The sequence below is a fragment of the Pseudomicrostroma glucosiphilum genome (assembly GCF_003144135.1).
Source record: "Pseudomicrostroma glucosiphilum strain MCA 4718 unplaced genomic scaffold BCV69scaffold_1, whole genome shotgun sequence".
Classification (NCBI taxonomy): domain Eukaryota; kingdom Fungi; phylum Basidiomycota; class Exobasidiomycetes; order Microstromatales; family Microstromataceae; genus Microstroma; species Microstroma glucosiphilum.
This window is the reverse complement of record NW_020289913.1, coordinates 650,709-665,006: the sequence shown is the minus strand read 5'-3', so window position 1 is coordinate 665,006 and position 14,298 is coordinate 650,709. Positions and strand designations below refer to the sequence as shown.

Genomic DNA, 14,298 nt, shown 5'->3' with positions numbered 1-14,298 from the left:
AAAAGGAGCGCGAAAAGAGTAAACGTGACATCTATTGGCAAGACTCCCCCCCCCCCCCCCCCCCCCCCCCCCTTCAGGAGTGGAGTGGCGGGGCGAGAGAGACAAAGGACCGTGATTCGAATGGAACATGACGAGAGAGAAGCTGACTTGAAGGAGATGTGGGCTACGGGTGTAGTGGTGCTAAAGGAAGCCAGGTAATGTTCAGGAGAGTGGAATGCTACATAGGAGGTGGAACAGATGATTACTTGGGAAAGAGGCGGAAGTGGGATCAGGTTGTATGTAGTGTGTAGTGTAAGGGACCATCAAGCCGTACTGCTGAGGGACGTAGCGAGCCGAACGAGTGGACGCTACAAGGGATGAGCCCGGCTCAATCCCTCCCAGTAACCTTTGTCCAAAGCCCAGAAAGAGAGTCGGTGATGGACGCTCCGCCATTAGCGTGCGAATGTGTGTGGGATCGCGGATGAATGTTGCCCGGTCCAGCAAGGCCGAGGACCCTTCCAGCTTTGGAGGATCCAAAGCTCCCAGAGTGACCGCGAGAGTAAGTCCCGCTAGCGGTTCTGCTCCTGCGTGCTCCAGGCCCTTGCTCTCTACGATCGTCAAAGCCCGGAAGAGACTCCTCGTCGGTATCTGCGCCGTCCATCGAGCCCCGCGACCCGGGCCGACCATCGCTGTCTGCGTCGTCTTCAAAGGGGGCCTCCTGATCGGCCCCACTCCTCTTGCTGCTGCGAGAAGAGAAGCCAGCAATCGCACCGCGCATCCTCACGGGAGGAAGCTCGTCATCGTCTTCGTCGTCACCATCGTCTTCGAGCCTCCTACGGCCCATGAGCGATCTCGAGCCAGAGCGCAGAGGACCCTCTTCTCCCTCCAGTCGCACACGACCCGCACCAGGCGTGGCTTCTTCCAGAGGCTCAGCACCGCTCCTCCGCTTCAGAACGACGGGGACGAGGACGGCAATGGAGACGCCTCCGAGAAGTAGGGCGTTGCGGAAGGTAAAGAGCTTGAAGTCGGCGGGGGAGGTCATCTCGTCGAGCTTCTCGCCGATGGTAGTGTGAATGACGGAGACGGCGAAGATGCCGAGGAAGGTGGAGAGCCAGAAGAGGGGGAGCTTGATGCCGAGATGAGGCGCGAGAATATTCACTGTGAGACGACAGGACGAGAGGTGGGGTCAGCAAGAGTAGCGCCGGTTTCAGATCTGTACACTTTGCAACTCACCAATGTTGTGTGGAGGCAAAGGCATCATCCTGATGACAATCATGTACGACAGCATGTCACCACTTTGACGATCTAGTACTGCCTTCCAGCCGTCTACTCTGGCTTTCCAAGATGGAACAGCCAGCAATACCTGCCCAAGGAACTTGGAAATGAGGTAGCAAATCGTGGCTCCCGTTGCCACTGATGCGCATACGATGGGGAGAGCCAGAGGGACGCCCCACATGGCTCCGGCGAGGATGGACATGTACATTGAGCCGGGGATGGAGAAGGCTTGGAGACTGAGGAGAAGGGTCGTACAAGGTAAGACATTGGGGTCAGCCATCCATAGAAAGTGGAGGGGTGGCGGACATTGGGGCATACTCACAACATGTATACAATGATCCAGCAGAGCATCACTCTCCCAAAGTTCTCGTCCTTGTACCGCTGCAAGATGGCATTGAGTGCCTTGAGCTGATCGAAATTCTTTGGGATATGGAAATTGGCCTTGTCCTCACTGATGAGACCGAAAGGGAGGCAGTGATAGTCTGCGTAAGAACATTTCCACATGGCATAGTGGTCCCCCACGTAGCAGCGGCCCCTCCACGGTAACACTCACTCATCGATGTCGGGCAAAGCAAGCCAAAGTGTTCCACCCGCCACACCCGCGCACACGACAAAGAGTATGGCCAGCTTAGCAAGTGCCCTGACGATTGTCCTCCTCCTCTCGATGCTAGTGAGCTTGGTCTGCTCTGCGTACCCTCCCAGACCACTCTCCCCTCCATCACTCGGCCTGATATGAATCACCCTATGCTCTCCATCCTCATCCTCTTCCTCATCCGATCCAGCCCCATTCCGGATAGTCCTGAGTGTATGCGCCGAAAAGGCCGAAGCACCATCGTCTGCCATTTCCTCAGGGGGCGGCTCGCTGTGTGAGCCAAAAGGGTTTGTGGAGCGAGACCCGGTAGAGGAGGCAAAGGAGGCGATGCTTCCCTCTGAAGAGTTGTGGGAATGCGAGGAGGAATCTATGCTTGTGCGATCTGGCCGGGATGAGGAGGAGGGGGGGGGAGGAGGACGCTGTGTTGAGGTGTTGGGGGGCATGCTTATGAGCTAAGTGTGGTTGGGGGGATCTCGCAGTGGACCTCCACAGAGAGGGGTTGGGAACAGTAGCTCGAAAAGACTGTGTTTCAGGACTGCGGTGGTGACCTTGTGAGCTCTTGATATGCGTCGATGGATGGATGGAGGTTGAGAGCAGTTGCAAAGGTAGCCGCTCCAGTGTGTGTGTGTGTACTTAGCACGGGGAGTGAGTGGCACACACATGCGGGGTCCTCGGGTCAATTGCACTCCTGGTGCGGAATGACCAAGGGACCCGGGCGGGGACCTGAGACGAGCCCAAAGCTCCGTTCCGCTTCCGCTTCCGTCGCCCTTCACGGCGAGGCGACATCTCGGGTTGCGTCCTTCTCGAGGGCCAACCAACACTCTGGCGATACCTTGACCCTCAAGATGGCAGCAGCAGCAGTTCAGCCAGGTCAGGCACAAGGCGCACCTGAACCCTCCGCAGCTTCGCAATCACCTCTGCGAGCACACCACGAGCTCCTGGTCTCGCGCCAATTCACCCTGCAGCTTGAGCTCCTCTCCTCCCTATCCTCACCCTCCTACATCCACCATCTCACCCTCGCTGCCTCTCCAACCACACCCGCACCTCTCTCAGACCCTGCCTTTATCCGCTATCTAGCCCACCTACACACAATCTGGTCTCGCCCCGAATATGCACGATATGTACATTACCCCAATGGACTCTACTTTTGCCGATTGCTGGTCAGCTCGGCTGCATTCAGGGACATGGTTGCCAGGCAGGGGCACGAGTGGGAGGGAATGACGGCACAGAGGCTGATACAGCATTGGGAGACGTGGAGGCGAGAAGACGATGAGGAAGAGGGAGGAAATGGCCTCTAAGGAGCCACAGCACAGGGGGCAACACCCCACGACAACGAGGCTCGCAGCAACAGGTGGGGCTTCAGGGCTCACATCAATTCTCACCAGCAATCACGACCAAGAGACAGAATGACAAGTGACATTGCAAGGCATACGGATGGTTAGGGTGTGCTTGTATTCAGTCGAAGGTGACCTTGGTACCGGCCTCACCAGTGGTATCAATACCCACTTTACCCCTCTGCGCATTCGCCAGGGCCGCTCCCGGCTTGGCCCTCCTTGTATAGCCTCCCTTGGCTCCACCCTCCCTCTCTCGACGAGCACGTCGCTCCGCCTGGTTCTCCTTGTGGTTCGGATTGGTCGACACCACACCCAAATCCACGCCAGCAGAAGCTGCCGTCTCCTCTCCAGCTGCCTGAGCAGCAGGAGCTGCAGCAGCTCTAGCTCTGAGCTTGTCAGCTCGAGGACCACCGGTCCGCTCGCGCCTCTCGGGCTTATGACCCAGACTCTCACGCGAGCTAGGCCACTTGCCTCGACCGCCTCCTCCGCCAGCAGTACCAGTGCGCTGAGTCTTGGGTGCTCCTCTACGCACGGCGTCTGCTCCTGCAAACTCGAGGGTGAGCTCTCGTCCATCAAGTCGGTAGTTGTGGGGGTCAATGAGAGAGGCAGTGGAGTAGACTGGTGTAAAGAAGTCGACGAATGCGAATCTGTTAATGGACAGGGAAGAAGGCAAGGGGCGAAGAACGTCAATCACCAGTACATACTTGCCTATTTACCAATCGCACTAGACTCACCCTTTGCACTTTCCAGTGTCTTCGAATGTGCCCATGCGCACCTTTCGCACTCCAGCTCCTCGCGGGGTAGCTTCCTCCTCGTCCTCCTGCTCTTCATCAGATGACGACGAAGAACAGCTCGAGGAATCGTCGTCGCCATCAGAAGATGCTGCATCAACCTTGGCCTTGTCCTCGTCCTCGTCCTCGTCCTCATCACTGTCGCTGTCACTGCCGCTCTCTGTCCCCGACTTGAGTGCTTTGGCAGCGTCCCTCTCTGCCCTCCTCTTCTTGGCCTCCAGGGAATCCGCCTTGCGCTTCTCCCTCTTCTCCTCCCTCTTCCTCTCCTTGACACTCTTAGTCCAGCTTTCCCTCGCCTTTGCACTCCTTTCAAAGAGCTCCAGCAGTCCCTCTTGAGTAGAATTGAAGCTGAGATTGCCAACGAAGAGCGTCGGACCAGCAGGGTGCTTCTGGCCTCGGAGAATCTTCTGCGCCGTCTTGGTCAGACCCGTCTTTCCTCCTCCGGGCGTGATAACGGGTGGGCCAGCTGGGGAAGCTTCGTCTGGGGTGGGCCCGGCACCAGCGCCGGTACTGGCTGCCACATTGCCTGCTGAGGGTGTGGCCTGAGCAAGTGCTGCCATTGCAGGGTTCAGAGCTGGCCGGCCGGTATAGTCTGTTGCTGACTTGATGAGAAGACGGCGGCCTTCGAGGTGGTCTTCCGAAAGGGTCACGCCTGCCTGTACAGCCTCGGCTGTCGGCAGGTCAACGTATGCGAACCTACAATGGGGTGGAGGTGAGACAGAGCAAGCGTGAGGCTTGATGAATCGCAGCGCACTCTTACTTGGCTGCTTTACTCACCCTCTGTTCTGCTCAAACTTCTTAACGCCCTTCGGCATATGCACTCGACTGATACCCTGCAATCCCTTTTCTTCCAGCCAGCTCTGCAGCCTCTGAGCATTAGTCATGAAGCTCAAATTACCGATCCAGATGGCGTAAGGGGATCGTTCCGGCAGTGCCTCCCTCTTCTCTGCAGCGCTGCCATCTTCTGCTGAGCCTGGTGCTGGGAGGAGACCCTTCTTCTCCAGTCGACGCCGCTTGCGCTGCTCCTTGTGGGAGAGAGCTTCTACCTCGCCCTCCTGCTCTCCCTCTGCTGCCGGCGCTGTTGCGTCTTCGCTCGCAATACCGTCTGCCTGTATAGCTGTCTCATCATTGTCGTTCTTCCTCTTGATGGCCTTTGAGTGTGCTTCTGCGCTGGCCGCTGACGTCGATTGCACTACAGTCTCTGCTGCCCCTCCCTCTGCCCGCTTCTTCTTCTCGGCCTGCTTGGCTAGGCGGCGCTCCTTGTTGGTCAGACCATCGGGCCCGACGATACGAGGCGGGGCTGCTGCGGAAGAGCTCGAGGTACCTGCGTCGGCCTGCTGTACTTCATTCGTCTGGCTCATTGTGGGGAGATGAGGCTGTCCAGCTGGTTGCTGATGGTCATGGATTCAAGGTGAAGGGGCTCCTGCTCCAGTCGTTGGCTTCGCTTCGCGGCACACGCTGGGCAAAAATTTCCACACGGAAGCAGCAGCGTGTGCGGGGCAGCAGCTGAAATTTGAGTGGCCGAGGGGATTTCGCATCGGCTCTGGTCTACCCGCTTGCCTGCTCACTCACTGTACGGAGACCACAGACAGCAAATCACAAGGGCTCTGTTTTGAGGTCATCGTTGTTCCCCCCCTCCTCTCTTCCTCGGTCATGTCTTTCAACTCCACCACCTTCCTCACCACGCAGGGATGGGAGGGAGCCGGGGTACCCTTGGACGGAAAAGGAGGTAAAGGCCTCAAGAAGCCACTGGCCATCCCTCAGAAGAGAGGACTCAAGGGACTGGGAAAGGAGAGGGATCGAGCCGTAGAGTGGTGGGACTGTCTCTTTGAGGTAAGTGATTAGGGAGACGCCTCTATGGGACACTTGTTCTGCAGACGGGGCTGACGTATGAACGTGTGGGTCCCTATCGTTGCTACAGACAAGCGCAAAGACCCTCAATATCGGAACAGGCTCGAGCAGCAAGCTCAACTCACCCTCTGCTACAACATCGGCAACAGCATCATCTTCAGCCTCTCCCGCCCCATCCCCAGCTCCATCACCCCTCCCACTGCCACCCGCATCCCTCCCTCCCGGTCCTAGCCCACTAGCCTCCTCATCGAGGATGTCCATGCAGAGTGCTGCGAAGCGCGAGTATGCCCGCAGGGTACTAATGAGCTCGTTCGTCAGGGGAAGACCGGAGCTTCACCCCAAGCCCAAGTCGGACGAAGAGAAGAAGGAAGCTCCAACATCTCCATCCAAGGCTGATCAGGCTGCTGAGGGTAAGAAGATCGAGGCTGTGGTCGACGAGTGCGGGAGAGCGATTGCTCCTCCCAAGCCCAGCGAGGGGGACGAGGGGGAGCGGATAGCCGAATCTTCGTCCAAGAAGGAGCCGAGGCAGGGTAAAGAGAAGAGGGAAAGAAAAGACAGGAAGGACAAGTCAAAGTCTAGCTCGAAGAGCAGGAAAAAGGATGAAGACGAGGAGAAGAGCAGAAAGCGCAAGAGGAAGAGCGAGAAGGAAGAGAGTCGCTCCACGTCTCAAGAAGGGGACGAGGTTGTCTCTAGCAAAAGAAAAAGGTCAGACGATGAGCGGCAAGCTGCGAAGAGTGAGAAGAAGAAGGGCAAGAAGGAGCAGCAGGACAAGTCGTCGTCTAGCTCGAGAGAGCCTTCAGTACTCAGTGGGACGGAGAAGGAGAAGTTGAGCAAGGAGCAGCGCAAGCTAGAAAAGGCAGAGAAGAAGGCGAGGAAGGAGGCTCGGGCTGCCAAGAAGGCAAAGCGGGCAGCCGAGAAGGATTCGGCATCTTGAGACGTCTTGAGAGGGTTTCTTTGCCAATCTGTACTTTTACAATATCATTCAGGCAACGAATATACAATTGCATTTATACAGGCAGCGTCAAGACGCTACCCCAGCACCGCCACATCCGCTCCACTGCTCTAGTCTGTACGGCCATCCCATCAGTACCACTGCTACTACTGCCCTGTGCAGTAACGGCAATCGTCTCCAGATCCCTCACATCGTCCAAGAAGTCCGTCAGACGAGAATCTGATCTAGCTCTGCCCTTGGTCTGACTCTTGCCCTTGTTCTGCCGATGACGAAGGCGGGATTGCTTCTTGCCTCCTCCTCCATGCGGCAGGATCTCATGAGCGACTCTGCGTAGATCTGCCAATTCTAGGAGCAAAAGACCATACGCCTTGTCCGACATGCCCTCGCCGGCATGTGTGGGTGAGGAGGTGCCTCTGGTGAGCAGACGATCCACTCTGCGCATTGCAGCCCACGCCCGCTCCTTTTCCCTTCCGTCGTCTCGCATCTCTCTCCCGCGGACAATCCACTTGGCTCCCCTGAAGCCAAGCCAGAGGATCCCCATGGCGGGAGCGATTCCCACGGCCCCGAAGAGGAGAGCCTGAGACTTGAGCAGGTGGTCGATGCCGCTCATGGCGACGGCCAAGTCGTACTTTGCCTTCTGCACTTGAATCAGAAGGAGGCGGGGGAGAGAGCCCATGGTCAGGGCCTTGAAGGGAGACTTGAGCTGATCCTCGTAGGCGCGCATCACCACGTCCAGGTCGCCCTCCCGAACTTTGCGGCGCAGCTCCTCTGCTCGTGCTGCGTCTTGGGCGGAGATTTGGCCCTTGTCGACTGCGTAGGTTGTCACCATCCTTTCGAGACTCTGCAGTGAATCCAAAGCGAGAGACTGTCATGTCAGTACTGCGCCCATTAGGATCTTCTAACGGGTCGGACTCACCTCCAGGTCTGCTTTTCGTCCTTCCTTGGTGACGATGCCGCCATCATCTGCAACGTCGCCACCCTTAATCGTGTTCAACAAGTCCATGACAGGGTCCACGACCCAATTGTAGAAGAAGCCCTTGATTGTCTCCTTGCCGTCGGCAATGGCCTCTGCAATCGCCTGTCTATTGCGGGAGGCTAGGCGAAGACCGAAGAACATTAGCGTGGGCCAAAGAACCAGTCGAGGCCAGAGCATGGCGAGTCGCGACGGTGGGGAAAGGCCAATTGGTGCGGCTACTGTGACGATGGGGTACTCCAAGGCTGGGGCGTTCTCCAGAACGTGGGCTAGTGCCTCGTACACTTGCACAGAAGAGGAAGCTTCAAAGCGAGGCTGAGGCGTAGCAGTGTCAGTGAGCAGTACGTCCTGCAATTTGCTCACAAGCAGTTGCACTTCTTCGTCTGCACTCTGAGCCGTGACCTCTTCTTGGCTCTTTGACAAGGCAAGCGCGGTAGATGCAAGTGCGCCGAGCTTCTTTGCGACCTGATTCCTCCTCTTTCGGAGCAGTTTCTGCTTTGTATTCGCTTCATGCAGGGTAAGAGTCAAGGGTGACAGACCCTTGGCTTTGCGCAACAGGACCAGAGGGCCAGCCAGAGCCTTGCCTCCAAGCTTTTGTCCATTGCCCTTGCCCAGCGAGGAAGCAGTGACTACCTCGTCAGACGCTTCTCGCTCGTCGTCTTCCCTCTGCTTGATGGCGTGCGGCCAAAGAGCTCCCACGACGACGTCTGGCGTCTTGCGCAGCTGGCGAATCGTCGCGACGATCGTTTCGCGATTGATTGGCGGCGGTGGAGCTGAAGACGAGTCGGCAGCGGATCGTGCTCCATTCTTAAGTACACGGTAAGCCTCTTGCGCCAAAAGGTTCAGGCGTGCGGGTAATGTCTGGAGGAGGTAGAGGGCGGTGGCCGACGAGCTGTCCTCGACTCCACTCCAGTACCAGCTGGACTCTTGCAGCCTACCTGCCTCTTCGAAGAGGTTGTTGAGTGCGAGCGCATACGCTGCGTAGGTCACGCGAATCACCTGCGCCGAGTCTGACAAGGGAGAAGCCTGTGCGGTCTGCGCTTCTTGCAACGCTCTGAGCACGCTCAAGAGCTCGTCGCGAGACGGAATTGATTTGGCTTCTATGATGGAGGCGGGTACGCCAGATGGTGTTCGAAGTCCACTGTTGCCTGAGTCACCCTCACCGTCGCTGCCATCGCCGTGGCTGGTACTCTGGGCTGCTGCGAGCTCTCGGCGGAAGCGATGCTTGGACTCAAGCGCCTGGCGCTGCTCCGCATCGAGGTCGTCCACCCTCCTCGACGTCGATGCGAACCAGTCCAGGGCGAGCGACTCAGCAGACTCGGCCATGGTCCTCACTCGTAGATTGAGCTACAGCAGGGTATGATGTATCGAAGGCGGGTCACGCTGCCAAGAGTCGAGGCGAGCGTAGCTGCACCTCATGTCCGATCTGGGGACGTGCCTCCGTTCCGACTTCCTATCCCCGCGGGCGATTCACACGCTACGCGCTGTCTCCACATTTTGCGTGCGGGTGGAGTCGCTCGGGCAAAGGAAGGCACTGAGCCTGTTTTGCAGCACTCCTTCCTCTGATAGTACCATCCTCCGTATACATCGCTACCCTCTACAGCTACGTATAGTTGACCTTCTTCCCAAGACTATCACTATCTCGCTATGCTTCGCACAGGACTTGCCCGATCTGCCGCTCTCGTAGCCCCTCAGCGAGCCTCGACCCTCGCTGCAGGATCCAGGCTCAAGCACACCCTGCCCAAGCTCCCGTACGAGTACAATGTGAGTCGCAGATGGAAGGCTCTGAGACAGAGCAGTCTCACATAGCTACATAGAACTACACCTGGTACTGACCAACGTATGGCCCGCCGCACTTCGGTGATTCACAGGCCCTGGAGCCCCACATCTCTGCTCAGATCATGGAGCTGCACCACTCCAAGCACCACAACACCTACGTCACTAACCTCAACAATGCCGAGGAGACCCTCAACAACGCTCTCGCCAAGAACGATGTTAAGGGTACCATTGCATCGCAATCTGCCATCAAGTTCAACGGAGGTGGTGAGTTTAACATGCTGATCCTATCGATGATGGCAGCGCTCTAACTCACTTGTCGTTGCCCTACCCTAATAGGCCACGTCAACCACTCTCTTTTCTGGCTGAACCTTGCCCCTCCCAAGGACGGCGGAGGTGAGCTGCCAAATGGTCAGCTCAAGGCTGCAATTGAGAAGCAGTACGGCGATCTGGAGGCTCTCAAGAAGGTAAGCCAAAGATGAGCTGTGAGCCCAATCACCTGACATACATGCTCACCAAATAACTCACCCCCCATTGTACTACAGAAAATGAACGCTCAGGCTCTTGCCATTCAAGGTAGCGGTTGGGCGTGGCTCGGCTACGACCCTTCGACGTCCACTCTGGACATCATCACCACCAAGGACCAGGACCCTCTGCTGTCCCACGTACCCCTCATTGGTATCGACATGTGGGAGCACGGCTTCTACCTTCAGCACCTGAACAACAAGGCTGCTTACCTCGAGGAGATTTGGAAGGTCATCAACTGGAACACTGCAGAGGAGAGGCTGAAGCAGGCCAAGTGAAGTGAGGTGGACGGACATTGGGTATACAAGGGGAACAGACATTAGGAAGTGTAAAAGGGTGAATTAGTACCTAATGAGACCAAACGACAGCTGCATCACACGATTTCAATCTATGTGATGGCCTCTCAGAACATTGAAGTGCAGAATCACCCCGTGGGGCGCAGTATGACCCTCTGCACTCTTGGACTACGTGATGAATATTGAATCTAATGGTATTGAAAATGTCCGTTGATCGTTTCCGATGGGGTGGGTGAGGGGAGAAGGATGGGGAATGTGGAACGCAACGAAGCGAGCTGAATATATGTACAGTACATGAGGTGGGAGAAAAAGGCAAAAGGAAAGCTAGAAGGGGGAGTCTACCGAGCACTCGGGTGGGGGGAAGAAAAGAAAACGCACCACACAGTCTACAGGAACAGCAAAGGGAATGCCACCTTTGCTGTCCATGCTCGACCTCTTTGTGGGGGCCAGATTTCACCGGCGCCGCTCTCAAAGAGGAAAGGGTGGGAGAGTAAGAGGTATGCTGAGGAGCACGACGTTCTTAGGAGCTGCCTGCCTTGACGGCGAGATTGTCGGCGGTGACGTGCTTTTGGGCAAAGTAAACACCCACGCCTACGCAGATTCCAAAGATGATGGCTACGAGAAAGGCGCTAGCGATGATAATCCAGCACTTTCTCGCACTCTTCTTTGACACTACGGGTGGGGAAACTTTTTCAGAAAAGCGCGAGTAAGACTCGGAGTGCATTCCCGCCTGCAAAGCAGCTTCGCGACGGATAATGTACTTCTCCCTTGCGGCTAGGGCGGGAGTGTGCGCACTCTCGCTCAACTGCTTGGTAGTGCTGGGCGGACGTTCGCCGTAGTATCCTGGACCCGATTGGTGTGAAGAGGAGGAGGAAGCGTAGGAGGCAAACTTGGCGTGGGGTGGGGCATTGGGCTGGGTGTAGGGGAGACTCAAGCTCTCCTGACTGTCCACTCGGCTGTACTTTCCAGGCGACTGGTGGATAGTGTAGGGGCCGTGGAGCTGACCATTGGAAGGCTGGCCAGCGGAAGGTTGGCTGTAACCTTGATGGTATGTGCTGCTAGGTGTTGAGGCATAGGCGTTGTGGCCATTGGCGCTGGTTTGATAAGGGCCTGTCATGTCGAAGGTGGGGTTGACTCCTGTGACGTTAGCACCGGGTGTCCCTCTTGAACTGGATACTCTTGTCTGTGCATACTCACCAGACTGCTGCTGCTGCTGCTGTGATGCGGGGTTCGGTACCTGACCGTATTGATTGGCTGGTGAAGCGTAGGCTGCCATCGAGGCGATCTATGCGGATTGCAGTGCAATGGTTTGAGTGTAAAGAGTGCTGCTCGGAGGCGATGAAGAGAAGTTGGCAAGTGTAGAAAGCGGAGGAGATCAAGTGGAAACGAGTGCAAGGAGAAAGAGAGGGGAGAGTCGAAAGGCAAGTTGGTAGACAGGAAAGAAGGGAGTGAGGGGGTGGTGGGCCAAAGGGGTGGGAAAGGCTGCGAGACTCAAAAGCCGCACGATGCCAGGGTGATGGGCCAAGAACTATTGGAACATCTCGCTTCGACCGGCCGAGAACTTTGTCGCGCTTCTTGTGCAACACCTCGCTCGCCTCTGCTGTGATTCTACCCAAAGACGCCGTCTGGCAGTGGGAGACTCGATCGGTTCTCCAAAGATGTGCTGTGCATGCGTCATACCCGTAGCGTTTGACATGGCCGGCTAGAGGGCGATGCGTAGAAGATGCACGAGGCTGACAGGCTGATCTCGGCGTCGGAGATTGTGCGGGCATGGTATGGGAGTGCAGCAGCAGACGAGGGGCCAAGGATTGATGGCTCTGCGCACTTGGAAGCTTCCTTTCGATGTTTATCGAACGGCGACTTGCAGCGGACACCGCCCAGGGAGCACTACAGCAGTGACATGCGCCACATCGACCTTTGGCATAGATGTTCTTCCGCCTGCCGCTGACGTCGCCCGAGTTCCGACTCCGCCCTGAGACTTGCGTCTTGCCTGGCCCTCTGCTCGCCCACGGAACAGACTCGGCGATTGCAGACAGCAGCCCCTAGACCTAGATCGGAACCGACGGAAGAGGAGCTGGCCGTGATCCGCCCTGGCATGCAAACAAGCCGATGCTGTCAAGGATCTCAAGTCGCTCCCGAACCCCGGCGGCACTAGCGAGGGCGGAAAACATCCGGTCAGTTTCGCAACAGCTGCACGGGTAACGATGTGTATTGTACAGTGAGGGCACCCTGACCACTAGGACCCTTGCAGCCTCGCACGACCCTTCTTCCACACCCTCTCGTGTGGCTTTAATCGAGCTTTTGCCAGCTTTTCCGCCTCCTTCAGAATCCCAATGACCCGGCGTCCGTCTCTTGGCATACCTCTTTCGAAAAAGGAGCGGGACACAGCCCGCAAGATGCTCGCCTCGAAGCGCAGAAAGTGTCTGGCATCAGCTCCATCATCTCCAGATGGGGGCGAGGCCCTGGACGATGGGTCCGAGCGGGTGTCGCCGCTCTTGTGAGTATCAAGAAAAATTCCACAACGGACCAAGAGCTCGCGCAACATGTCCAGCCCTGCTACAGAGGGTCCCTTGTCCCACCGGAGAAGAGCGAGCAGGATGATATTACGAGTGATTAGGTCCGAGGGCAGAGCGAGACGGACCTGCAGGTCGTCCATTTCCCGAAGAAATCCCTCTAGCTGTGCAGTCGCAAGGAAGACGGGCACGCTAGGGCCTGTGGAGAGGGCAAAGATGTCTAGAAAGCCCCTGAGCAGCGTGTTGAGGACGGCAGTCTCAAAATGAGAGGACTTGTCCTCCAACTGAGCCGATCTGGCACGTCGGGAATCGACGATGAGCTTCTCGGCTAGCCTCTTTGCGCCGTTCCAACCTTGACTCTTGAGGAAAGTCTTGATCACAGCGATTTGAGCTGAATGGCGAAAGATAGACAGCGACGTGGAGCGTGTGCGCTCGATTGTGAAGGCTCGTCGACGTCTTAGGCCTCTCAGGTCGCGAATGACAAGGTTGACTGAACCAGTGAGGGCATGGCTGCGCATTCTAGCCTCGTACAAACGTACCCAAGAGGCAGGTGAGGTCTCTCCTGGCCTTGCCAGAGCCAAAGCTTCTTGCCAGATCTTGTTCTGAAATGGCATCGATCCGACTGGAGGTGGAGGATTCAGCTTCAGACCCGAACCAACGGCTTCGCCCTCGCCAAAGCGCTCCAACAGTAGCTCATAGCATCGTAGACTGCGTCCCTCCGCTGGTATCAAGTCCAAGAAATCAACAGCTTGACGAAACTGACCTCGTCCCATCAAGTGATGCAGAACGAGCTCTACTGTGTGAACGGGCAGATATGGCGACCAAGGGCGTTCCATCTCGTCTGCTCTGAGCTCGCGGGGAACTGGCGACCGCAGGCGGTGAAATCCAGAAGGAGCTCGAACGCCATCAGCAGACTGCTCTTGAGCGGCACTTATGCTTGCCACATATTGACAATGAAAAGCATGATCTCGTGCAGTGGCTACAAGAGCATTCAGTGCCGTGCTCGAGGCATATTCCGCTAGAAGTACCGTGAAGTATGACAGGGCGGACTCGACGAATGCTCCAGAGTGACTCTCTTCAGATATTGCCTCTTTCACTACGCCGAGCTTACCACCCACCAGTAGCGTCTGCACTGCCGTGCCCCATTGTTGGAGAATGGCCTGGAGCTGGTGCTTGTCTTTCGCCGATGAACCCGTCTGGGAGAGTTGCCTTGCCATACTCCTCAGCGGCCATGTCGTGCGTCGCAGCAACCATCGTACCTGCGCCCCTCTGAGTCTTCTGTCGACAACCACTTCAGATGTGAATCGGAGGAGTTCAGGCTCCTTAGATCTCAGCAGGTCTCGGCACAGGGCAAAGAGCGCTCGAGACGCCCGGACTTTGTGCTCGCCCGCGCTAGCAAGACAGCCGAGGGAGCGTTGATATACAGTGGTGAGAAGGGAGG

General features: G+C 56.9%; 7 protein-coding genes across 7 annotated transcripts; 3 read left to right on the top strand and 4 right to left on the bottom strand.

Moving 5' to 3' along the window:
* Positions 1-65: 65 nt before the first annotated feature.
* BCV69DRAFT_279648 (hypothetical protein) lies at positions 66-2,480 on the bottom strand. The gene is made up of 4 exons (XM_025491328.1): positions 1,808-2,480; positions 1,577-1,705; positions 1,213-1,490; positions 66-1,137 (listed from the first exon to the last, which is right to left on the bottom strand). The coding sequence occupies exons 1-4, from the start codon at positions 2,287-2,289 to the stop codon at positions 368-370; spliced, it is 1,659 nt and encodes a 552-aa protein (XP_025350884.1). The 5' UTR covers positions 2,290-2,480; the 3' UTR covers positions 66-367.
* A 211-nt stretch (positions 2,481-2,691) lies between these two features.
* Positions 2,692-3,144, top strand: BCV69DRAFT_296040 (hypothetical protein; the record flags this gene model as incomplete). Its single annotated transcript, XM_025493961.1, has 1 exon — positions 2,692-3,144. One exon carries the CDS (start codon positions 2,692-2,694, stop codon positions 3,142-3,144), a length of 453 nt encoding a protein of 150 aa, XP_025350883.1.
* BCV69DRAFT_279647 (hypothetical protein) lies at positions 3,061-5,388 on the bottom strand. The gene is made up of 3 exons (XM_025491327.1): positions 4,749-5,388; positions 3,915-4,667; positions 3,061-3,827 (listed from the first exon to the last, which is right to left on the bottom strand). Exons 1-3 carry the CDS (start codon positions 5,330-5,332, stop codon positions 3,302-3,304), a joined length of 1,863 nt encoding a protein of 620 aa, XP_025350882.1. The 5' UTR covers positions 5,333-5,388; the 3' UTR covers positions 3,061-3,301.
* Positions 5,389-5,532: 144 nt separating this feature from the next.
* Positions 5,533-6,860, top strand: BCV69DRAFT_309596 (hypothetical protein). The gene is made up of 2 exons (XM_025494727.1): positions 5,533-5,804; positions 5,893-6,860. Exons 1-2 carry the CDS (start codon positions 5,625-5,627, stop codon positions 6,754-6,756), a joined length of 1,044 nt encoding a protein of 347 aa, XP_025350881.1. The 5' UTR covers positions 5,533-5,624; the 3' UTR covers positions 6,757-6,860.
* BCV69DRAFT_279645 (NCA2-domain-containing protein) lies at positions 6,761-9,125 on the bottom strand. Its single transcript, XM_025491326.1, has 2 exons — positions 7,691-9,125; positions 6,761-7,615 (listed from the first exon to the last, which is right to left on the bottom strand). The coding sequence occupies exons 1-2, from the start codon at positions 9,071-9,073 to the stop codon at positions 6,830-6,832; spliced, it is 2,169 nt and encodes a 722-aa protein (XP_025350880.1). The 5' UTR covers positions 9,074-9,125; the 3' UTR covers positions 6,761-6,829.
* Positions 9,126-9,341: 216 nt separating this feature from the next.
* Positions 9,342-10,416, top strand: BCV69DRAFT_279644 (putative SOD2-superoxide dismutase precursor, mitochondrial). Its single transcript, XM_025491325.1, has 4 exons — positions 9,342-9,511; positions 9,619-9,790; positions 9,863-9,990; positions 10,069-10,416. The coding sequence occupies exons 1-4, from the start codon at positions 9,395-9,397 to the stop codon at positions 10,324-10,326; spliced, it is 675 nt and encodes a 224-aa protein (XP_025350879.1). The 5' UTR covers positions 9,342-9,394; the 3' UTR covers positions 10,327-10,416.
* Positions 10,417-10,864: 448 nt separating this feature from the next.
* On the bottom strand, positions 10,865-14,090 carry BCV69DRAFT_275177 (hypothetical protein; the record flags this gene model as incomplete). The annotated part of the gene is made up of 8 exons (XM_025491064.1): positions 10,865-11,454; positions 11,542-11,629; positions 12,025-12,231; positions 12,872-12,913; positions 12,986-13,228; positions 13,397-13,578; positions 13,621-13,793; positions 13,969-14,090. 8 exons carry the CDS (start codon positions 14,088-14,090, stop codon positions 10,865-10,867), a joined length of 1,647 nt encoding a protein of 548 aa, XP_025350878.1.
* Between the last annotated feature and the right edge of the window lie 208 nt (positions 14,091-14,298).

Coding starts and splice junctions, on each gene's coding strand:
- BCV69DRAFT_279648 (XM_025491328.1), bottom strand. CDS start 2,289: ATGCCCCCCAACACCTCAACACAGCGTCCTCCTCCCCCCCCCTCCTCC. Junction 1,706..1,807: donor GCTTTGCCCGACATCGATGA/GTGAGTGTTACC, acceptor CGGTCTCATCAG/TGAGGACAAGGCCAATTTCC. Junction 1,138..1,212: donor TTTGCCTCCACACAACATTG/GTGAGTTGCAAA, acceptor GTCGTCTCACAG/TGAATATTCTCGCGCCTCAT.
- BCV69DRAFT_279647 (XM_025491327.1), bottom strand. CDS start 5,332: ATGAGCCAGACGAATGAAGTACAGCAGGCCGACGCAGGTACCTCGAGC. Junction 4,668..4,748: donor AAGTTTGAGCAGAACAGAGG/GTGAGTAAAGCA, acceptor ACCCCATTGTAG/GTTCGCATACGTTGACCTGC. Junction 3,828..3,914: donor GACACTGGAAAGTGCAAAGG/GTGAGTCTAGTG, acceptor GTCCATTAACAG/ATTCGCATTCGTCGACTTCT.
- BCV69DRAFT_309596 (XM_025494727.1), top strand. CDS start 5,625: ATGTCTTTCAACTCCACCACCTTCCTCACCACGCAGGGATGGGAGGGA. Junction 5,805..5,892: donor GGTGGGACTGTCTCTTTGAG/GTAAGTGATTAG, acceptor TCGTTGCTACAG/ACAAGCGCAAAGACCCTCAA.
- BCV69DRAFT_279645 (XM_025491326.1), bottom strand. CDS start 9,073: ATGGCCGAGTCTGCTGAGTCGCTCGCCCTGGACTGGTTCGCATCGACG. Junction 7,616..7,690: donor GACGAAAAGCAGACCTGGAG/GTGAGTCCGACC, acceptor GATTCACTGCAG/AGTCTCGAAAGGATGGTGAC.
- BCV69DRAFT_279644 (XM_025491325.1), top strand. CDS start 9,395: ATGCTTCGCACAGGACTTGCCCGATCTGCCGCTCTCGTAGCCCCTCAG. Junction 9,512..9,618: donor AGCTCCCGTACGAGTACAAT/GTGAGTCGCAGA, acceptor GGTGATTCACAG/GCCCTGGAGCCCCACATCTC. Junction 9,991..10,068: donor ATCTGGAGGCTCTCAAGAAG/GTAAGCCAAAGA, acceptor ATTGTACTACAG/AAAATGAACGCTCAGGCTCT.